The 24757-nt window shown below is 43.3% G+C and overlaps 1 protein-coding gene across 1 annotated transcript in view; it reads left to right on the top strand.

Annotated features, from left to right (window-relative positions):
• Positions 1-3107: 3107 nt before the first annotated feature.
• Positions 3108-24757, top strand: part of MUSK (muscle associated receptor tyrosine kinase) — a 58597-nt gene continuing 36947 nt past the window's right edge. The window contains exons 1-6 of the mRNA XM_066612610.1: positions 3108-3186; positions 9150-9276; positions 10510-10661; positions 13070-13197; positions 13346-13487; positions 23577-23701. Of these exons, the coding sequence (XP_066468707.1) occupies positions 3108-3186; positions 9150-9276; positions 10510-10661; positions 13070-13197; positions 13346-13487; positions 23577-23701 (753 nt within the window). The remainder of the gene's footprint in view (positions 3187-9149; positions 9277-10509; positions 10662-13069; positions 13198-13345; positions 13488-23576; positions 23702-24757) is intronic.

Below are 24757 nucleotides of genomic sequence, written 5' to 3'. Positions count from 1 at the left end.
ATGATCTCCATGATGACTGAATTATGCTAGAAATTTGAGAAACAAGGTTGTTTAGAAATATTCAAAAGGTGATAGAAAAGGAAAGACTTTGACTTTATTTACTACCTCTTAAATAACTGCAAGTACATGTGTGGCAAAGCTTTACAATTTTAAATTTTGGGGGGTAGAAGTTAAATAAAAGTTGGAGAACATGTTCTGATAGCAAAAGTCCCTCCCTGATTAAACTTAGAGTAGGAAGAATAATTGTGAGAATTCTAGTAGTAGGTGGAAATGTTTTATTTCTTTCTGGAGGAAAGATTGCTGATTTACAGCTCAATCCTGAGCTGCCCAGGGCGCACGGCTGTGGCAGCGCTGAAAATGGCTGACGTCACACCCTGCACGCTTCAGGCAGCTGACGGTGGCTCCTCGGGAGATGGGAACTCTCATCCCCTTCCCCTGGGTAAAGAGAGTAGCCCCACAATGGGGCTACTCGATTCATTGCCAACCAAAATGTCAGCAGTGAATCAAGAGCCTCGGTGTAAGACGGCGAGCCCAACATGGAGGCTCTGGATCCAGTGGAGCGTCACTCCACTGGTCCTGCCTCCCTCCCTCTCTCTCTCTCCCCCGGCACGCCTCCCCCCTGCCCTCTCCCCGTCTTCCCAGCACGCCTCCTCCCCACCCTCTCCTCGTCTTCCGCCCCCCTCCCCCCTCCCCAGAACACCTCCTTCCTGCCTCCCCCCACGCCCCTGCTTACCTGTCCGCTGCTTGGCAGTCCACACGACTGCTGAGTGCGGAGGTTGGGTGCCCACACAGTGGTAGCCCTGCTCCAGCCAGCGCTGGGCTACCACCACTGCTCATCTGGTGATAGGGCCTGGAAACGTGCCTTATGGCACGTTTGCGACAGTGTGCACTGGTAATGAGCCAGTGCACCAAGCCCAGGATTGGGCTCTCAGTGATTCAGAACTGGAAATAGTTTTTGTTTTATTATGAGATGCAATCAGTAATACAAATGTATGTTGGCTGGTAATTATGTGAGTTGTTTTCTAAAATTAAAGAAAAAACCCCAATAAGTAAATAAATCTTCATAACTGCTTTTTGGTTTACTTTACAGAGCAGACATTTTGTACTATTGTGAGCACATAATCAGTTCTAAGTTTACATAGGTATTCTGCTTAATGAATATATCAAGCAGTAGTTATCTCAGTTTACCGGATAGTTGCTGGCATGATAATAAAACACATTCAGTCCCTGTGGGCAGAAATTTTTGAACTTCCCCCATAGCTATTATTCTTCCACTTCCTAGAGACTTGCATAATTCAGAATGCATCTCCAAGGTGCAACTCTGGGTTTGCACTTTGCTCTAGATTTTGAAGTCACTATTTTTCAGGCAAGCAACATTTCCTTTTCGTTCACACATTAAAACTCGTCACCTCCAGTAAAAAGGGATTAATGGTCCAATCCTGTTGGGCCAAGCTGCCAGTGGAACATGTGTTCTGCTGGCAACTGCTGCAAAGCAGCCGTAAAGGGTGCTTGGGCAGCATACAGTGCTCCCTGGATGCTGGCGGAAAGGCTGGAGACTTCCTGTGTACATTGGGGGATTACTGGCCATCCGCTGGAGCACATAAGGCAGAGGGGGAGATGGGGTGGGGGAGGGGGTGGAACAAGGTGGGGAGGGGAAGAATGGGAGCGGGGAGGCTGCTGGAGGGGGTGAATCTGGCAGTGATGGTGTGTGCCAGATCATATCCTCTTTGGCAGCAGCCTCTCCACTCCCTTTCTGTTCTTGGACTTCGCTGGTGCATGTCCAAGGAGGCTCATTGCAGAGCAGGAGCAGGAGGTGTAAGGGGATTTAAATACCCTTTCCCCTCCAAAGCCTCCTGGTCTGCTTCCTCCCCTGGATGCTGTGTGCCTGTTTTTGGAGCAGCTGCACAAGCAGGGGACAGAAAGGATAGGATTGGGCTGTAAGAAGATGATCAGGAGAGTAAACAGGTATGTTTTAGTTTATCTTGATTTCTTTACACAACACTTTATTAACATGAAATTCATTAGCACACAACATGTGATGGCTGCAATCTTCAGACCATGTTTTCTCTTACACAGTCTACAGAACTTGTTTTGGTAATTGCCAAGAATTATGAAAATAAATTCTCAATAAAGTACAGTTAAAAGATACAAAGATTAGCTAAAAAGAGCTGCCATGTTCTTATGCAGTATATCTCAAATAAACACCATCAGATGATCATAGTTCACTAATTGAGCACATCTTTGCTATCTGTAAGGTCCGGGTTCATTTTCCAGGCTCTGCAGTTTGAAGGCTCACCTTATACAGCTGCCACCAGCTGGAGAAGGCAATATTGGCCTAGTATATCCTGCTTATTAGGCAAAGATGCATCCTATAAAATGGAGGCTCTCTTATGTGTAGCAAGGGAAAAGCAATTGTCCCAATTTATCCCAGGATAGCAGTTCTTCCAATGTCAGCCATTGGTGTCTCCCTTGTGTTTCTTTTTGGGAGAGGGAGCCATCTTCTTGTTCTTTTGTGCCATTTAAACCTCTTTAAAACCTTTTGCCCCTCTTAAAAAGCAGTGTATAAATATTCTTAATAAGAGATGGACCAATGATCTGACACAGTACAAGCCAGGCTCAAAGACAATCTGAGGCCTTGTGCACTTTGTAGAGGCACCCTGAACTGCACTGAACTAATTGGGTTTTTGGTTGCATCCAGCAGAGGACAGGGATTTTAGAAAGACATTATATTAAGGAGCAATACTGAGCATGTGCACTCTTGGCCTGACAGTTCCACTGTTCTGGGCCAAGCTGTTATTTTGGAATGGCATTGGGGGCATTGTGCTCCTCACTGTTTGCTTAAAAGGCATTCTGAAGGGATTTGTGTTCTCTTGTTTCATGAGCCCCACGTTTTGACACCAAACTGAGTGGAAGCACACCAGCTGGTCGTGTCCATCATGGCAGCTAAGTCTGAGAATTCCTGATTATACTTAGAAGTGAGTCTGCCGAGTCAGTGGCTGAAAGGAACCGTACAACAAACCATGTTTTAAAATGAAACTACCAGGGAATATGCCTCTCTTGGACTAAAGACGATCTATTCATTTCCCCCCCTCCCCCTCGGACTAATCATGAAAGACTTGCTGAACATTCCACTTGTACAGATCTTCACTCTGGCAGCCTTCAGCTTGGCTGAGAAACTCCCCAAAGGTTAGTGTAAATAGCCTGCATCTCCTCTTCGCATTGCCAGTGTTTATTTTATTTTTTGTTTCTTTTTCATATGGGGCAGGCTGGCTCATGAATGCATGTATAAGCCACAGGGACCTGTATGAATGAACTGCTTTCTCCTGCAGCAAAGGAAGAAGACTTACAAATAGCCATAAGTTGTCCTCTGATGAGTAAGGAATTTCTCAGTACTGCTGTTCAAGTGGGAAGCCTGCTTATCCTATGTATCAAATCAGAAGCAAGCAGATGGGCACCATCATAGCATACTGTTAGCATTGTAAAGCTTCTGGCTGCAATCTCGTGCACTCTGACTTGGGAATAAGTCCCATTGAATTACTTTGTCTGAATTCAATGGGACTTGCATCCAAGGAAATATACAGCGGATCAGGCTGCAAGGGACAAATGCTTAAAAAGAGCCTTCATATCGATTGATAGATATTCTGTGAATCTGCCCCGTTTGATGTACTGTATTCAAATATTGATTGTAGCCCTTCTATGGAAAATGCAAGGCTTTGCTCAATTAATTTCAGTGAAAGTTATTCCTGCATTATACATTATATTCCTATTTATGTGTCTGAGGATTTATAAGTATATAAAATATCTTATACATCATATTAAAGTAGGGGATGATCCATGCAAAGTTAAGCACTTTTAACTATTTCAGTGGGCTGCTCTGCTTGTGTTTAAAGACCAAGCTATACATAATTATAATTCACGATTATTTCTAGTAATGCATTTCAATTTTTATTTTGAAATGAATTGCTGCAGTGAAGTGCTGAAATTGGGACCAGAGGACCAGGAAAAAGAAGGGGCTACTTAACCTTTCCTTTGCCATTTGGCCACTTAAAATTCCTTCAACTGTTTTCCCACTATGTAGGAGGATAATATGTACCTTTCCCCAACAGCTCAGAGAGCAGATTGAGGGGTACAATTTTATAGCATATAGCAGGAAGGAAGGGTTAAGCAGCCCCTTATCTTAGAGCCCAATCCTATCCTTCCCCCACCCATCGATTCAATGACAGCAAAACAGCTACCACTTCATCCTGCCGGGAAGTTGCGTTTCCTCTGGGTAAGGGAACAATCATTCCTTTACCCAGGGGTAAGCCTCTGTGGTGTGTGTGTGTGTGTGGGGGGTCCTACTAGATCTTGTGCTAGCTACATAATAGGGGAGGTCCACCTCAACCTGCACTGCAGGACTGGGTCTAGAAAGAGGGTTCGAATTCGGCAGCTTCTGTTGCCACAAAACGTGATCCCTGCCTGGGCCTGATCTGCCCATCCCAAACCCCATTGCTGTCCTGTTCTACCCTCCCACTGCCCCCAATGTCCTGTCATTTTGCCTATTTTGAACAGCCCCCCCCCCCCCCAGAATTAAAGAAGCAATACATCCAAGAATAAAAAGCAGGCATTTGCATAAACATCTTGCTTGGCCTGTAGACAGTTTGGGTTGTAATTCGAAACATGCTTACTAGGGAGTAAACCACACCGAAAGCAATGGGACATTTCCGAATAAATAAGCAATGTATTGCAGTCTACACTATGTTATAGTACATTACATTGCAGAGTATTTCAGATTTCATGGCATTGTATTGTCAACAGCTCAGCAGACAGACTAGATCAACCCCTAGTCACCAAATACCAGCTTCTAATTTGGTTCTAGGTGCACAAAAGCTTATGCCACAATAGGCTTATCTTTGAGGTGTCACAAAACTCTGTTGTTTCACAGTTCAATGGCATTGTTCAATAACATTGAACAAATCAATTTTTTTATCCTGCCTGTTTTGAATAAAAGTTATTAACCCTCAAGGAAACATCTACACCAAATTTCTTTACTGAGAAAAATAGCAAGTCAGACTTATGTGAATCATCATGTCACACAAAGCTTTTAAGTGGTAAACAACAAGCTGATAAGAAAATACTAGGAATTTTGTACTGCTTCTGCAGCTATTTGTCACTGCAATAGAGGTACAGGATGTCAGTGAAAGAATGCTTGACCTGAGAGCCCTCAGACACATAAAGGATTGTATGCTAACCATACACTCTGTAAACAGAAAAATTTCCATACACAGGAGGAGAGTTGCGATCACAGAAGGAAACCTTCTGGTCACAGAAGGTTGTCTTCCTTGAGTGCAACTCTTCCATTCACACTCTCTTTCATAGAACACACGATTAGAACACAATCCAAAGGGTCCTGTCTCTTCTTGCTGCAAGAGCTGTTTCACATTGTAGGACATCGGAGTAGTAACCAGGAGTAGCAGCCACTCCCGACGGGTAACTTTGCAAATTATGTTTTTGGCAATCATGTCTTTGCTGCATTCATATTCAACTTTCTTTAGGTATATGTTTAAATTAAAAAAAAAAACTTTAAGAGTATTTCTTTTTTTAAAAAATAATTTGTGAAGTGGTATGTCACTTATTATTAATTATTATTATTAACAGTATTTATATACCGCTTTTCAACTAAAAGTTCACAAAGCGGTTTACAGAGAAAAGTCAAGTAACTAAATGGCTCCCTGTCCCAAAAGGGCTCACAATCTAAAAAGATGCAAATGAATACCAGCAGACTGCCACTAGAACAGACAGTGCTGGGGTGAGGTGGGCCAGTTACTCTCCCCCTGCTAAAAAAAGGAGCACTCACTTGAAAAAGTGCCTCTTACCCAATTAGCAGGGGTAGCAGGGGTTGCACTTGAAGGATCTGCAACCTCAGCTCCAACAAAAATTAGAGACCCGAACCCACAAAGAGAGGGGATGGGTTGCAATGTGTTACTAGTCTAGACCTAAACCTTGACTGTGAAACTATGGAATTTGGTTGGGCTGCCAAGGGTCAGATAACATGGAATTGGAGACCAGATCCAGTTCTTGGGTCTCCAGTTGGCCACCCCTGATTTAGACCTCATCCATCACTGGGTTCCCCCAGAGGTAGGTTTTTTTTTTGTTTTTTTTTAATTCTAGCATAAGCCTTTGTAATGCTGTCCATTGTGTTGTTTATGGATACACACTGCAATGCTTTTGCATTCTGTGAAGGTCAGGGGGATTCTCTTCACCTCCTGTAGCGTTCCTGCTGGTGAGCTGCAGAGAGAGTACAAAACACAGCTGTCAACAATATCTTGTACACCAAGCATTGGATGGATGTCTTTGGCATTCGTACATTGACAGAATTGTTCATATCATGCCTTTGTATGCCAAAAGCAGCATGTGCAGGGAGAAGAATTCATAGGAGATGCTGATCGCTATCAGTCATAGTTCTGGGACATGCTACAAAACTATTTTCAATTATTCAGTGCAGTTACTGAAATGTTGCACTGAGAGTGATGTTTGTATTTATTAGTGCTATAACCATAAGCGTGATGCTTTCAAAGAAAGATGAGGTTCATACTGTATTTTCGCAATGTTGTAGAATAAGAGCACAACCCTATGCATGTCTACTCAGAAGTATGTCTCGTTGAATTCAGTGGGACTCTCAAGAAAGTGTGTACAGGCTTGCAGCCTAGCCTAATCATATTTGTAAAGCATTGCCAGTGAATTTCTTCTCAAGCAAAACTTGGCACTGATTGGGATGATGATACTTAGCAAAACATCTTTTAGGAATTTTAAGGGAAGTTAAAAGAATTGTTATGAGATCAGTGCAATTTCTTGAGGATGAAATACTCCTCTCTAATATATAAATTAGGGATGCATTAGGCTGAGCTGAATCTGAAAAATTCAACACTCTCTTTTAATTAACATCTTTCTCATTCTCTGGTTTGGATGGCACCACCCAGATGGTCCACCCAAAAGTGCAATGCGATAAGTCATGCTTGCCCTCCCATTACAGGATGGCAGGAGGGCAGGATGCCCTCACTGCTCAAGAAATAATGTGATGTGGGGTGGTGCAGACTTTCTGCCCCCACATGGTTATGCAGTGGGATGATGACATGGCAGATGGGGGAGATGTGCATGTACACACTCCTGTCCATGTGATTTGTTGTTGCCCATCTGTTTATGATTCTGGAGGTAGCCACTGGGCTGCATAGTATCATCATGAACCCAGCTGAGAGAGTGTACAGTGTTGCCTGCCCTCACTCTGGTGTTGTCATGCAGCAATTATTGCAACAACAAAAAATTGCTGCTAAGCTGCAATGGGCAGTGCAGTCACCACAACCGGTAAGCTGGGTGATCAGTTGTCCACAGGACCCCTCTCAAACCAAAAGAGTTTTGCAGCCTGTAAACAGAGTGGCAAAGGTGTGGGAGGATATTTTGGCTCAGCCCTAGTGCAGCTTAGCGCCGGACTGTGAGCTCGTGTAGCATAAGGGGAGAGTGGCTGAACTGTGAATTAAACCAATCAAATGTACTATATAGGCATGTTGTTGTTATGCAGAGGGCTTCTAAGCATGCAGGGCACAATTCCTTCCAAGTGAAGTGCTCTTCAGTCCCATTGACTTCTATGTGGGGCTGCCTTGAAAGACTGTTTGCAGTCTCCAGTGGATTCAGATTGGGCCAGCAGCCAGAATGGACCATAGGAATTCATCAGGCTACTTTTAAAAGAATTTCATTTGCCTCCACTTACTTTCCACGCTCAGTTCAAGGTGCTAGAGCCCTACATGCTATAGGTCAGTTGATTCTCAAATGTTTTAGCCTCACCACTTTTTAGAATGACAATCTGTTGGGACCCACCAGAAGTGATGTCAATTACTTGGAAGTGATGCCATGACTGGAAGTGACATCATCAGGCAGGAAAAGTTTTAGTGCCCCATATGACAAAATCAAATTAAGTAAGTAGGGGCGCAATCTAGAAAAGTACGTGGGCCAGTGCAAATCCCTTGCACTGGCCTGGGAGGGTTGCAAACATGCCGTAAAGCATGTTTGCGCTTCCTCATGGTTCGGTAAGGCCTTCCCATATCTATTGATTTTTATAATATTTATACCCCACGTTTTGTCTGTTTTCCCCTGTATAAACTCCACTCCTTGCACTCAGAACATCATGTGAGATTCTTTTACAGGAGCTTCTACCAGCAGAGATTTCATGGGTGGTAGTAAGGAGCTGGGCATCCCCTCTATGTAGCATCTATGGTGTAGGATATGGTGGAAGGCCTGTGTGGCCTTCATTTTGCAGGCTTTTAGAACCAACTATGAAAACCTTTCCAGTTCCAGAAGGCCTTCCTGTCAGTTGAATGAGATGTTTATCATTTTAATTGGCAAACTGCTTACATTATGCTGCTGTTCCTGGATGTTTTTAGTTCTTAATCTTGATTATTTTAAATTGACTGCATTTATTTTGTTTTTCAACTTTTAGAATGCTACAATCTGCCCTGGGGACCTGCTTTGTGACTAATAGGCAGGCATTTGCTTACTTCTTAATTGCTAGTTACACAGGGACTGGAGATGTGAATGGAGATATTCTCTGGCCTCTGGCCAGAGAATTAAGAGTCCCTGGAGGTCACACTCCCCACTTCCCAGGATGAACACCAAGGCAAGGAAAAGCTTAGCCTGGCCCCCACAATCAGCCAGAGAATGGAGCACCTGTAAGAAGGCCAGCGCTCCCTCCCTGCCTGATGGACTCTGCTCCAACATTGCCCAGCCGCTAGAGCTAATGGAGGTATTGGCCAGGGGGCTAAGGGGCTGCTGGGTCATTTATTATTGCAGCTCCCCCCCCTTGAGATCACTTCAATCAAAGGCAGAGTATAAATCTATAAATACGGTGTGAGCTGAAAATCCTCCTGACCCCCCCCCCCGTAGCTATCTACAGCAAATAGCTGATGCAGTGGCAAACAGCTACTTCTGCGAGGATGATTTTCAGTAGGAAAATGGTCCCGGGAGGAAGAGTTAACCTGATCAGGATTGTCAGCCCTGTGTCTGTTTGTGTGAAAGAAGAAGCACTTCCAGGCAGAAGCATACCTCTTTTAGCTCACACTTGCCTGCATGTCTCATTCACTTTGCTTTCTCAAGTCATTTTTTCCTCTTTGTTCCAGTAGCCCCCATGATCACTACTCCTCTTGAGACAGTGGATGCCCTCGTCGAAGAGGTGGCCACCTTTGTGTGCGTAGTAGAGTCTAATCCCAAGGCAGAGATTACCTGGACCCGTAATAACATTCCTATCAGGTAAGAATGCTAAGCATGAAAGAGGTACTGTGTAGGGCTGTCTCCACAAACAAATTAGAATAGTTGAATCTTCTAGAACAGTGTTTCTCAAACTGTGGGTCAGGATCCACCAGGTGGGTTGTGAGCCAATTTCCGGTGGGTCCCCATTCATTTCAATATTTTATTTTTAATATATTAGACTTGATGCTGGCATGGTATGTGACTGCATTTGGGGAAATGTTACACATCTGTACTTTGAACAGGCTACTATGTATATGCTTTTAACAATGATAGTCAATGGGACTGACTCCTGGGTAAGTGTGGGTAGGATGACAGCCTAGGATTGTTAAAAATTTTCCTGCTTGATGTTGTCACTGCCCATCATGACATCACTTCTGGTGGGTCCTGACAGAGTCTCATTCTAAAAAATGAGTCCCAGTGCTAAAAGTGTTCTAGAACAAACAGAGTGTTGCCCAATTGCTATTTGGACACCAGCTAGTACATACCATCTTAAACCCTTATTTGCTAGCTCAGCATGTCATGGGATCATTTTTTACGATACTTTTAGAGATGTACACCTCGGATGTCTTATGTGCATGTCTGAAATGTGATTGTGTAAGCATGTTTCCCACCAGATATGTTATACAAGGAGCACAGATTGACTGTAGCTCCATGGCAACTATGCACTTAAAGTGACTGCAAATCAAGGTTTGTACCATACACTTAACTATACAATTAAATTAGTGGCAAAGTCAGGTTTGTATCATGAAATGTGTAAAATGGTCCAGCTCTAAATGGTTTTGCAAAATCAGGATTTTCCTTTTTTTTAATCCAGTTCGTCACTTTGTTCTAAATGACTTTTGTCTAAAACTTGTCAAATTATCATCACATAGGACGCCCTGTCATTATTTAGAGCCCATTGTCGGGCCGCCCAGCCTGACACGAGGCTGCTTTACTCTGTGCTGGTTAAATAGCCGATGCAGAGTCAAGTAGCCCATTGCGGAGCCTCTCCCTTACCCAGAGAAGGGGATGAATGTCCCCTTCCCCTAAGGAGCCAGTGGCGGCTGCCTGGCAACCATAAGATGCAGCGGCAGCCGTTTTGGCACTGCTGCTCCTCTGGGTGCCAGGCAGCTCAGGATTTGGCTACCCATGAGATTGAAGTAGCTTCAGTTTGGTAAATACCAGTGAATAAGTCAGGATTATACTATATACCCTTTTTTCTTTTCAAAGCATTTTAATATACAGTATTTTCAGGTTCTTTGACACACGGTACAGCATACGAGAAAATGGGCAGCTCTTAACCATTTTGAGTGTGGAGGACAGTGATGATGGGGTGTATTGCTGCACTGCAAACAATGGCGTAGGAGTGCCAGCTGAAAGCTGTGGGGCCTTGCAGGTGAAAATGAGTAAGTACAGGGGCCTTGCAGGTGAAAATGAGTGTGGAGCAGATGTTAAACTTTCTATTTAGAATCATTTAACAACATTAAAAATCAGTGTTGGGGGGGGAAAGGTGATAATTTAAGGTAGTGTTATAATATTACATGTTTCAGTTGTTCCCCCACCACTGTGTGAGGCATATGTGTGCATATATTATTGATCATAGATCTGCCAGCCAAGGTGCTTCACGAAGTCTATGCAGACTTATGCCAGCAATATCGCTGGTACAGGTTTGAGCAGACCTTTTGGACTGGCAAGGTTTTACCTGCCAAGGGAACATTTGTTCCCTTGCCCCAAAGAGGCTTCTGGAGGCTGAAACTCTCTTGCAAGATGCAGTGGGCACCATGTTGGCATTGCTCCATTGCCCTCTGGGAAGTTATGGTGGATAGGGCTGTAGGCACAGAGCTCATAAATTTTGATGTCCAGAGAAGAGAAGTATGACTCTCTTTTCAAGTTACAACTTCCCATGATAACAGTCATCTGTGACGTTTAGATGGAGCAAAGAACATTCCTCCTCTTAGAGCAGTGTTTCTCAGCCAGTGGTATGGGTAGCACTAGTGGTACTTAAAGTGGTGTCTGGTGGTACTCGCAGGACCTCTGGACAACTGCTGTTCGGCAACGAGACCAGGAACACAACACAACAAGGAGACTCCAAAGCATGCTTTTCCTTGCTTGCAAAGCCCTCCCATACACCCTGAGTCTCTTACTGGTGTTTGTTATGTCGCATCTGGCCTCCCAACGTAGAAGTAACTGGCAATTATGTCATGGCCATTTACTTCCGGTGGAACTTGGAATAGGTGGACCATGTGAAGTGGTACGGTGGAGGGCAAACATTGAGAAACACTTAGAGTGAATTTGGTTCAGAGAATCTCGAATGTCAAGAGATGCAAGCTAGATAGCTGGCTAGCTAGTTCTTGCTAGCATATCTGAAGAAACAATCAGTTCTGTGAGCAACTCATCACAAGCATGCATGGAGGAAAATTTTGATATGATTTGTTGATGTCAGGTGATTCAGCATCCTCATGTATGAATTTCCAAATGGGCAATATATCTGACAACCCATATAATAGATACCTTTGATACAATCGACAATTCTTAGCCCACTGAGGGCCCAAACCTATTCAATTTTCCAGTGCCAGTGCAGTTGTGCCAAGGGGGTGTGCACTGAATCCTGTTGTGGGGAGGCAGTCACAGAGGCCTCCTTAAGGTATGGGAACACTTCTTCCCTTATCTCGGGGTTGCATTGTGGCTGCACCAGTGCAGGAAAGTTGGATAGGATTGGGCCCTTACTTGGTATCTGTCCCACTGACTTCAGAGTTTCACAGCTTAAAAGTTAATGCTGTCTCATGAAACATTTGTACAGGTCTTCTGATACAAACGCAGACTTGGAAGACAGATAACCTTGTTTCCGTTTTCAGACTTGGGAATTTTGCTATTAGAAATAAATGAGATATGACAATAACATCTCAATAGCACAAGGTGCGAAGACCCGAGAGGGATTATACGGCACACTAACTCGTGTCTGTTAAAATTGACCTGGACAGGATGCTGCAGAGGAAGATCTGAGCCCCTGTTAAAAACCCAGCTAGGAGAAGTTATTTTCTAGTGATCCATGAATGTCTCTATACTTATGACATCAAAGGCTGCAATATGCACATTTATCAGGGACTAAGCCCCATCAAGTTCATCAGGACTTACTTCTAAGTAGAACTGCATATGATTTTGTGGAAGTCAGCATTAGCTAACATTGTAAAACATGTACTATGATTATAGAGACAAATAATATATCATGAGTTCACGGTATCATGGTTTGCCAATTTACCACCAAAATCCCAATGAATTTGATAAAAGAATTTAAAAAGAGATAAATGTAGAATACAGACTTTGAAATAGCCATGACAATTGGCTGTGATAACTGTAAACCTTCTTTAGCTATTGGCTATTGGCTCAGCAGCAGTTGTGCTGCTCATGTTCATGAATATTCCATGAATATTCCATGTTCATGAATATTCATGGTTATGGCATGTTCATGAATATTCCAACTGTGCAAAAGTTTAAAAAATTGTCAGTACATGAGGCCTAAGGGCAAACAGAACTGTATGTTTTTGGAGGGAGTTCAGTGGTGAAGGGAGTAGCAGCACTACAGAAGTGCTGACGAATGGTTACAACTGTGCATGTATTCCAGTAGTATAACATATTGGGCTGTAAGTATTTCTTTGACTTGAGAGCTGTAATGTAGGTTGGGAGGTACTGATGGTATAAGTTTGAGGTTGAGCACAATAGTTTGAGGAAGAGTGGTGTATTGTTCCATTCCCGTTGAGTGACTTTTGAATGTGTTGTTGAAACCTCCATTTCAGTTTAACATTTTTCATTTTAGAACCCAAAATAACCCGTCCACCTTCAAATGTGAAAATAATAGAAGGCTCAAAAGCTGTTTTTCCATGCACTACAATGGGGAATCCCAAGCCTACTGTATCATGGATCAAAGGAGAAAATGCTATCAAGGTGAGTAGATGTTACAATTTAAACATGACTAGTATCCTGGATGGGAGGGGGATCTGGCAGTTTAGATACAAAAGGCCCAGAAATTTGGAACATGAAGGCTCCTCACATATCCTCCCCATTCTCACTCTGGGTCTCTTCTTGATGGCAGGAAAATGCTCGGATTGCTGTTCTTGAATCAGGCAGCTTAAGGATCCATAATGTTCAAAGGGAAGATGCTGGTCACTATCGGTGCATAGCAAAGAACAGCTTGGGGATGGCCTATTCAAAATCTGTGATTCTAGAAGTGGAAGGTGAGTAGTCCACATGCACAAAATGTTAGTACATTGACTCAGTTTTGAATTCAGTATTTATAATTGAAAACACTTATTAGAGAAAACATGAGAGGTCAGAAGATAACCCTAGGAGAGCCTAGACCAAGACACTAAGGGTTTACATTCATTAATTAATTCATTCGTTTAATCAGTCAATCAATCAATCAATTTTTATTTTATAAGTGAAGAAAAAGCTAATCAGCAGCAAGTTTACCTTGCCAAGGTCAAGTATAATTCTTTTTGTGGAAAATCTGAATAAAGGAACTCTCCAGATATTTGGAATTTCTTTTATGCCTTTGCTATATGCACAATATACGTTAAGAGGGAGGGACTCTTGATAACAACCAATATGCTCTTTCACTGAAGTTCAGGAGAATGAAGTCATGTTTATATTACCTGGAGTTGTGGGGGGGGGGGGATTGCCACCACCTGGGAGTGGGGCAGATTTGGTGGAGACACACACTGAATCCAAACCCCCTTTCCAGGCCTGATCCACCTGCATGTGAGAGGGTGGGTTCAGTGGCAGCACAAACCAGATTCAACCAGGGATGGAGCTGGCACAGGTCAAAGTTGACCCACAGTAGCAGTGACGTCACTAGGATTAGTGTCACCCGGTGTGGGAGGCCTGTGTGTCACCCCATGTAGTGGGCGGGGCAACGTCCCAGGTGAGCGTGGTGATGTACCATCGCCCCACCTCCACCGGTTCTTTGGCTGTACCTTTTGTTATAACACAGATATTTCAATGTGGTTTGTTTCATTGCATTCTGCATGAAATTACGCATTGATTGATATATATGACATGATGGTCTTATTCCTCAAAATTCTGATTTTAGTGATTTTGAAAACTTGTAGAGTCACACACACACACACACATACCCGTGTCAACGTACAAACACCTTATTGCAGCAGTTCTCAAACTTTTAGCACTGGGACCCACTTTTTAGAATGACAATCTGTCCAGGACCCATTGGAAGTGATGTCATGGCCAGAAGTGACATCATCAAGCAAATTAAAATAAATTATAAATAATTAAATTAAAATAAAATAATTAAATAAGGTGGAGCCAGTCCTGTTCCACCAAGTGAATCTACTCTGAAGTAAGTCCTATTGTGGTCAATGGGGCTTACTCTCAGGAAAGTGTGGGTAGGATTGCAGCCTGTGAGCCCAAGCCTATGCATGTCTACTCTGAAGTAAGTCCCATAGTGGTCAATGGAGCTTACTCTGTAGTCTGCCTGCAATAACAACCCCCCAAAAAGAATCAGTGAGATTTCTAGCCCTCCCAGTGCTCAGTTTAAAGTTCTTCTATTTCAGGCACATCAAGATAAAGACCCTCCTGGCTTCACAAGTGCAAAATAGAAAACTTTCCCCTTACCATTCAAGCCTCTTTTTTGTTCTTTTTAGGGGGGGAGGCTGCCTTCTGGAGCAGCTCCATCGGATCAGGACCCTTCTGGTGCCCTCACATTCCTCTTTGCCTGGCCTGACCACCAGCCAAGGCACTTCTGCCTACTCGCGAGTAAACACGACTGTGAGGCTTTTGCTTTCCATAGGGCTCCATAGAGTGTGAGGGAGGCAGCTGGGAGGGAGGAACCTCCTTCTCCGGTGTTTAGGGGGGGCTGAACTCATTAGATGAGGACCATTCTGACATCCTTGGAGCCTCTCAGCCTGCCTTGACAAAGGCAAGTCTGCCTACTTGCGAGTAAACGCGGCCATGTGGCTTCGTTTTGGGCTCAGACTCGCAGCTGGGAGGGGGGAGCTTCTCGGGTGTTTTTGGGGGGCTGAATTCATTGGATCAGGACCACTCTGGTGTCGTTGGATTCCTTTCAGCCTGCCCTTTCTGATGCACTATGGCAAGTATGCCTACTCACGAGTAAATGCACGCTATGGCTCACTTTCACTTTCCATAGGGCTCCATGCATTTTTTCCTTCCGGTTTTTGGGCCCTAACATTGGAACGAAAGGAGCATTTCAATTCCGTTTTTTGCACTGCACTCCACTGGCCATTCCGCACCCAACAGTTATGGCATGATGGGGTAGCTCCTAACGCCGCGATGGTAGCACGTCCTCCCCCAGGGCGCGTCACCCCCAGCGCGTCACCTGGTGTGGCCCGCACCCCCCGCACCCCCGTAGCGACACCAGTGCACAGTAGCTGCTGGGGCTTACTCCAGGGCAGGGGAAATAATGTTCCTTTACCTCAAGAGGCTTCCAGTGGCCAAAACTCCGCTGCGGGATACAGTTCAGCCACATCGGTGCTGCTGCATCACCACCCAGGGAGTTAGATAGGATTGGGCTAATAGTCCATCTATTTCTTATAAGCAAATCAGGTTCTTCTTTTTCGTTGTGCTGAGTCTCTTTGGTCATCCCAGCTCAGCTGGCATCTCATGCACAGTTCCCCATGCCTTTCCCTAGTTTGTTCTTTGGAAAGCAAATCCAATGCTAGTGTTATTTCACTTATTCCACACATTCATATCTAAAAGAACCAATAGCTGATGCTTTAGTTAAAGCAATAACAGGCAGTACAGCAATTGATTAAGCAAAAATAGGTGATTGTGTAAGACAGCAATGATGTAATAATGAATAAACAGCTTGTCCTTTGGTTGCGGCAATAGTAGGTAATGCAACAATGGATTATAATTATAAAAACCAAACCCAGACCATGACAGGCACTTGTGGTGTCACAGGCACACTGTGCATGATGTGAGCATTACATTCCAGCACCCTCAGCAGAGTGGAGCTGTGTGAAGTAGCAGAGAGACCTTAGCCAGCCCCAAGTTCTGATTGCCTCTCTGTTTCAAGGATAGTCCAAACCAGTAACTGTAGTGCTAAACCACCACAGTTGTTAGGTACTTCTTATTTGAAGTATGTAGTGCTTTTAGCTTAATGCTACAGGCACTAGGAGGAGTCTGCTTCCTGGATGTGATCTTAATTTTAAAGAACAGCTGCAGTCAAATTGGAAGTTATTGGTTGGGGTGATAAATGACATCCTGAAAGATGTCCATTAACTCTGTTCTCTGTCTTTCTACCATTTGAATGACAATCGTATGGTAACAGCTGTGACTTTCCTCCCCAATACCTCTTAAAATATGGGCATCTGATTGCCAGTTCTTAGAATAACTTAGGATGTGCAAACAGTGCACCATAGAATATGGGATTCTGGGAGGGGGGAGATACAAGGCTATGGAGAGAAGGTATGGCAGCTGTGAGAAAACTCATCACCTCCTGCCTATGCACAACTCTTTTGCATTTTGAACCGCGCCCTCTGCTTTGTGCATGATGGGGCAGCCCGCACTTATGATTACAGCTCTGTTGCCGCCATGTGTAGTTTCGGCCACCCAAAGCTGTTGTTGCTGCCTTTGAGGTACCAATGAGCACTATGCTGCAAAACAGCAGCCTTTTTAAAACCTAGGAGATTGAATAACATTTCTTGAGGAAGCCATCCCTAAGAAATTCTGCACTCTGCCCCCAGGAGTTTCACTGCTAACCATTTGAAGGCAACAAACCCTGCTAGTGATCAAATATCACTAAAAGTTAGAATGATCATTAACACAAGCTTTGTCAGAAAGGCAAGAATTCTAGAATCCCGAAGGAACATGTCCTCGCCTTCTGTAGTGCCAAGAACAGCCAAAGCTGCATTATTAGAATTGTAGCGATAAGAAGGAGGAAATGAGCCTCACAGGGGTTAGTGGAGGAATGAGGAGGAAGGAAGAGAGCATGACATAAATAGCCATCATTTATTAGGTAAATGCTATGCATAAGATGCTAGGTTACTTGAAAATGGCAGGCAAGGCAGGAAGCATGACCTATAGTAGAAACATCAAGGTGATATTGCAAAGTGAGAAGAAAGGGTATGAGCTTTTTTGCCTCTTGGCAAGTTGCATTATGTTGTTTTTTAAAAAAATTCTAAAACTGCAGCACTGAATTAAAGGATCTGGGCTCTCTTTATCCTGAAGTTCACATCTATCTTTGTCCTTTTTGCCAGTCTTCCCTTTCTGACTGAGGCAGACAAAATACAGGACTAAGAGGCAATCATAGAGATACCATTCCCGTGTTCTGCTAATTCTACATCATGTCATACTGTGTATGGTCAGTCTATTCTTCTTGCTTTGCAGGATACTGAAAGCATTTTAAATTTCTCCATATCTGATAGTATCATCTGTGCTCTCATGAGATGGGCTAAATGGTTTCTTTGTTCCACGCTATGATTAGTTTCAAAGGATCTCAGTATATGGAATTGGAGAGGTTCACACCACTCCTCACATATCAGCAAGTAATTATATTTATAGTTACAGACTGGCAAACCTCCCTACAAAACACAGAATAGGCAGTGCATTTATCTGGAACGCTTTAGGCGCTTTTTCTTTTTGAGGAGGAAAGGTTTATTACACATCTTTAGGTGTAAATAATTTCCTCCAACCACATGTGGTGGTAACCACTACCTTTGATGGATGTAAAAATAATAGAGGGTAGGTCAGTAAATGGCTATGAGCCTTGATAGAATCTCCATGTTCAGATGCAAGATATTTCTGATTATCAAATGCTGAAAGCATGTCATAGGTGACCACTGTCTTCATGCCTGGGAGCTTCTCAGAGGCATTTGGCTGACTGTGGTTGGAAACAGAATGCAGAACTGGATGAGCTGCGTCTGATCCACCAAGACATTGCCCTTAAGTCAGTGAATAAAGGACAAAAAAAATAGTGTTCAGGCATTTCTGTTGTATTGCATTCTCTTTAAGTTGTTTACCATTCAGTTTTATCTGAGTCATTTCATCTCCCTGTTATTGGACATGTGCATCAAACATTGAGAAATGTTACCATCCAATTAATGAATGTGACAACTTTCACATGGATGGATGTAGAGAATGATCAGGGAAACAAGCACGTTTTAAATCAGGTAGTTAAGTAAATCAAATGAAGGAAACACAGAGATGCCATAAAGTGTTCCGGTGGTAAGGGGCATCAAGGAATGGAGGATATAATTTGGGATTTCTAGAAGAGTATCCTAGCAAAAGGTGCATTCAAGGTGAGCGAAGGAGGGGTTGATCACTAAGGGTTAAAACTATGCGTATGACAGAACAATCACACCTTCATTTTCTTCAGGATCATTACACCCCTGAACTTCTCTACAAGCATTTCAATAGTCTCAGTGGTTAAGTTTTAATTTTACTGATGGCTGATAACCAATCCATGATTGGAGAGTCAGCCAGGAACCCAATGCTAAATTCAGAGTGACTGAAACATCTCCCATCGGATGACATCTCCAGTCTGATGAAAGTGGGGGGGAAAAGGCTTGTGAGGTTTTAAAACAAAATGAGATAAGGAAGCAAACACACATTTATCCTCTGTTTCGACTCTAAGGCCAAAATCCTAACCAACTTTCCAGCACTGACATAGTTGTGTCAATCAGGAGTGTGCTGCATCCTGCGGTTGGGGGGCAGTCACAGAGGCCTCCTCAAGGTAAGGGAATGTTTGTTCCCTTACCTCAGAGCTGCATTGCCCTCACCTCAGTGCTGGAAAGTTGGTTAGGACTGTGCCCTAAAAGAGAGAATGAGAATGAGGGTGTTTGGAAATCAACATAAGAGGTTTATTTACAATATAATGCAGCCACTGTGTTGTACATGCTCATAAACCGGTGGAGAAATTTTTGAGTTAGTGGATTTATATGTTCAGTAGAGTGCAACAACAAGGTTGGTGAGCAGTTCATCCATGCTGGTTACAAAATTTGTATTTAAATGCTGCCTTAAGTGTGATCGTGACCGTAAGTCAGTGTGTCTTAAACGGAAAAAAAAGTGTACAGGGTTTTTTTTAGCGGCTACAAAATGAATGTGTTTTCTCCATTTCTTTGTTGTACAGCTCTTAATGAGACAAATGCAACAGATGGAGGTATTTTCAGACCGGGTGTGCTGTGTTTTAGTGGCTATATACAGCATTAATGATCTTTGCTGTGGCAATATTTCAGGCCATCAACTGAACTTAGTTGATGACACTAACATAGCAATCCTAGGCATGTCTACTCTGAAGTAAGCCCCAGTGAATTCAATGGAACTTATTTTCAAGTAAAAGTGTGTAGGATTATAGCCTAACAAAGTTTATTGGAAAGAAAGTTGGGGGGGGGGCATTATTGTGCATTCCTCAGTAGAACTCCATTAGTCATCCCTCCTTATTCTAAACTCCAACTTATACAAGTTCATTCTGTGTGTTAGATACATAAAGTAGTGTCATGTAACCCTATGTTAATTGCATTCCCATTTATACAAACTTCTAATCTTTATTTGGAAGTTCCCAAAATAAATGGGTATATGTACTGTGTTAGAAAACAGGAACTCTTGGGCCGCTGTGAAAACCAGCCCTTTGCGCATGCATTTTTCATGGTTTAACAAAGTGCATGTTCTAAACAGATGCCTTTACAACAATTATAGTGGTTTGCACAGTGGGATGTACCTGAGAGTTTGCAACTTTAGAACCTCATTGAGACCAGCAGAGCTCTGCAAGCTTTCAAACAGCATGAAGGTGAAATTCCTGGTTCCAGAGAAGTTAATGGCAAAAGTCCCAATGAGTATAATAAAGGTTGGATTGCTTTTTGAGACTAAATGCATTCCAGGCCCAGGCCAAGTGATGTCAGTAGGATTATCTCAAGGGTGAGATCATCTATGGAAATGGCCTGAACAAAATTCACATTGGGAAGTAATACTTACCTGTTAACCCCTGGAGTGCTATCTTAAAAAGAGTTCATGCAGTGGCGGCCATTTGAAAAAGGTCAACAGTGAAAAGACCAGCATTAACTGAGGAAATGTTTGCTTGCTCATCTTTTTGCTTTAACATGCTGAATCAACCCAGGAAAACAGGGCATTCGTAAAGGCTGAACTAAACTTTCTTGGGAGAGATGCCCTGCTTAATGGCTTAGGGCATCACTGCCATTTCAGTGGTCAGATTGAATGATGATATTAGTTACACATATTGCAAAACCTGGAGCAACTATAATTATCCTGTTGCTCTCAGTTCAGTGAAAAGCAAAATAAGTAGGGTGAAGACTGCATCAACATTCGTACCTGGACAAGTTCAGCATATCTTGAAAGATAAAAATATTCCAGGCCTATGCATTGATCCTTAGAGAGGCACGTACCAGAGTTGAAGTTTAAAGAATACAATGGAGTCCAGAGAACTGAAGCATGATGGGTCACTTTACTTCCTGCTCCAGCATGTTGAATTGGATGGTCTTGCACATAAATCAGTGTCAATTTTTTTAAAGCTTTCCTTTGAAGTAAGCAGATGGAAGATGGATAAATTTGCCCTTGCCATGGGCAGGCTTTGTATCTACAGGTCACTAGCAAGGACCTTGACCTTGAATAATTCCCAGTAGGAAGGGACAGGTGGCAGGAGATACTTTACAATGGAGGCTCTATAGAGGTGGGCACCTCCCCCCCCCCAACAATCATGGATGGGCTAGCCCTAGCTCTTGGCAGTACAAAGCAGGCAGTTGCCTTACAAAGTTGTAACATGCACACTGTGGTCCACTATTACTAGGCATATAGTTGTCTGTGTTCACCCACTCTCATAACAAGCCCTGTAGGAGAACCAGCACAAAACTGTAATGGGAATGTCTCTTTCAACTGGAATCTGTTGGGGTGTGGTATTTTTTAACTAGACTAGACAACAAGCTTGCTGGGGCAGAAACTCTCACCCCTGCATTTAGTAGTATGCTTAGTACACCATTGGCACCCAGTACACATTAAAAGTGTAGTTCTGCTTCTCCCCTTGTGCTAGCCTAGCTCTTGTTTAGTATATGAATGGCACAGGCATGAAAAAGGTCCTACTATAATGCTTGGCAGCTCAGCCAGAAGATGTGGCCTCCCCTTAAGCTGACATATGGGAGCAAAGGCTCTTTACGTGCCTAGAATCAAGTCTAGCACTGGCATGAAAAGAACTTCCTTACTCATTTCCTTGGGAAGGTAATCTGAACACATCATATCCTTGCATGCACTTGCCTCTGAGAATTTGCTATGTATATAGAAGTTAGTAATTGTACAACACTGGTTTTATATAGATACACCGGATAGAAATTGTTTACATTTTATTTACGTTGCTATATCTATATTCGTCTGTGCAGTGTTTCTTTGGATGGTTTACAGCCCAATCCTATTAGGCTAAGCCACTGGTGTAACATGTGTTCAACTGGCAGCTGCTGAAAAGCAACCATAAGCATGATCCAGCAGTCCACTAAGTAGTGTTTTGCCTGAGTGCTGGTGGGAAGGTAGTAGGGAGGGAGTGGGGGATGGCAGAACAGGGTGGGAGGGGCAAAACTGGGTGGGGAGGAGGATGAAGGTGTGGGGAGGCTGAAGAAGGGGGTGGATCCAGCAGTGATGGTGCACAGTAGATCCTATCCCCCTTTTCCTGCAGCCTCTTTGCCACTGTTTTCTCCTCTGACTTGTGCCAATGAAATTGCTGGCGCAGGTTCGAGAAGACCCAATTGTGGAATGGGAGGCTTATGGAGGGGAAAGGGGATCCCCTTTCCCCTCCAAAGTGTCCCGCTCTGCTCTCCCCCCACTGGATAGAGCACATGTCTTTTTGGCATGGTGTTCCCAGCAGGAGTGGGGGAAGGATAGGATTGGTCTGTTAGTGGTGGAATCTGTGCAGTATTAACAATGTTCACTGTTTGCAAGAATATATACTTAACAGGGGGTTACCTGCTTCTGTATGGCAGCCAAGCAATTGTTACAGGTGGGAAAAAGCACATGACACTGCCTTATCTTGAGTCAGACCATTGGCCCATCAAGCTCAGTATTGTCTACAATGCCTGGCAGTCACTTTTTGCAGTTTCAAACTGTAGTCTTTCCCAGCCCTTGCTGCAAATGTCTCTTTATGCAAAGTATGTTCTCTGTCACTGAACTATGACCCCTTGTGATCATATTTGGAGAAACCAATTAAGCAGCATCAAGTATGAACAGTGCAGCCTCTGAAATGGCACAGAGGAGGCCAAGAGTTGCAATCCAGCATCCTATGTGATGTTGCAAGAGAGTCTAGCGTTGCAAGAGAGTCTGAGATGAAGTGGTGCAGACACCAAAATGACTCTGAGGTAGAGTCTGATGGTCAAGAGTAAATTCCATTAATGTTTTGAGGCCATCACAGAAGAGGAAATTCACCTTAAAATTGGTGGACTGGTTCACTCTTGTGGATCACAGGCATCTTGCAGGGAGGTGAGTGGGTAGAAAGTACAGTAGCAGCATGAAGTGGCAGAGTACTGAAGCAGGAGAATTTACTTTACCTTTGCTATGGTGAAGGTAGACAATGGCATTTTAATGTTCCCTCAAAGTTTCTTCCAAGTGGAAAACTTGTACTGTGGGGAACAGACTGGGCTAGAAGCTCTCTGTGTGATCTGCCCTGTGTTCTTATCAGCAAGCAGGACTGGGGAAGACACATGGGAGAACATGAAAAAATGGCACCCCCTATCTAAATTTGGAGATGGCAGAGGCCACTACACCATCATATATTTTGACTGCCTAGTTCTGTTAAAGATGCAGATCAAGCCAGTGATACAAAGTACAGAGGACAAAAGTCTAGTTTTACAGGAAAAAGTCTGCAATTGCCAAGACTAAGGTTCCATTGTAAAGGTATTGCATCAATAAAGACAACATTCACATTGGCAAAAATGCTCCATTGTGTCTAGGCCTTTTTTTCAGATGTGAAAAGGGAGTTAGGGTGGGGCTTCAGTGTCAGCTTTTTGTCTTAGCAGAAGAAGCACAAATTATGCACCGTGTGCATAATTTTCAGAATACATTCAGGCCACAGAATTCAGGGTTTAAAAAAAATATGTTTTTAAAAATATAATGAAGAACTTTCATTTTTCTAGTGCAGACTACACAATTTTAACATAGAACTGTAGAATTGGTGAGAAATGTAGCAAAAAAGCCTCATATATATGAAATCTGCACCAGGATTTTCTTTGCATTCAGTAATGGTTTGGTACCACCATGGATTTAGTGACTTTTTGAAACTAGACATGGCCAGTTGTCTACTACCATGTCTGGCCAATAGCCGAGCCTTCTTCACTTTACTCCTGTCTTTTTCTTCCATATAGTTTTTGCTCGAATCTTGAAAGCTCCGGAATCCTACAATGTCAGCTTTGGCTCGGTGGTAACACTGCGATGTGCTGCAACAGGCATTCCAACTCCGACGGTGACATGGCTTGAAAATGGAAAAACTGTAAGTATCCCTGAAATTCCTACTGTCTTGGGGGCAAGCATATGCAATTCACAAGCTGTGAGGTGAATCTTCAGATCAGGGGCAAAGGAGAAGAAAATGCTACATTCCTCTTATAAAGCAAAAGGCAGTCAATGAGGAATCAAAACATAACTTATCCTGCATTTCCATGCACCCATACTCCATTTTTTCAGCCCAGGACACTATTGCTTTGATTGATTAACACTGATATGAAGTAGGCACAAACCTACTAACAGTTCTATCACCTAGCTACAGTTTCCATTTTCAGTCACTTTCCACATTCAGTCTATGTGGGCCGAAGGGTAGAGTTTTGTGAGCAGCTACAATGTATGAAAATGTGGTGGCCTGCAAATAACACCAGATTAGAGGTCCTCAGGTCAAATTTTCTTAAACTCTGTGGTCTGAATGTAAAATATTTATTTATTAGAATATTTGTCTACTACCTTTCAGTGTCACTGCTTAAAGCTGTGTACATAGCAAAAAGATTAGCAAATCCTGTGCCAAAGAGGTTCACAGTATGAGGATATCTGAGAGACTGCCTGCTTCTGTATAATCCAGCCCATCCTCTCCTGTCACCAGAGAAGGCCCTTCTACAGGCGCCGTCACCCATGGAGGTGGAAGGAGTGGTGGCAAGGAATAGGGCCTTCTCTGCGGTTGCAGCAACTTTATGGAACTCCCTCTCTCTTAGCTTACGGACTGCTTCCTCCTTAGAGGCTTTCCGGTGGGGCCTAAAGACATGGTTATTTAGATCAGCCTTCTGAGTCCAGGTCTTTTATATATGTGTATATATACACACACACATATATGTATACACACACACACACACACACACACACATATATGTGTGTGTGTATATGTATATATATATATATGTGTGTGTGTGTGTGTGTGTGTAAGGGAGGTCTCAGTAACAGCCACCAGGAGAACAGCTATGCTGGGTGGAAGAGAGACAATCAGGGCTAGCTCACTGTTGATGGGGACTGAAGGACTCATGTCAAGCTGAGAGTTAAGGAGGGAGTTGGGGGGCATCTTTCCACT

Source organism: Tiliqua scincoides, chromosome 2 (genome assembly GCF_035046505.1).
Source record: "Tiliqua scincoides isolate rTilSci1 chromosome 2, rTilSci1.hap2, whole genome shotgun sequence".
NCBI lineage: Eukaryota > Metazoa > Chordata > Lepidosauria > Squamata > Scincidae > Tiliqua > Tiliqua scincoides.
The sequence above is the reverse complement of the archived record's forward strand: the minus strand, read 5'-3'. Positions and strand labels throughout refer to the sequence as shown.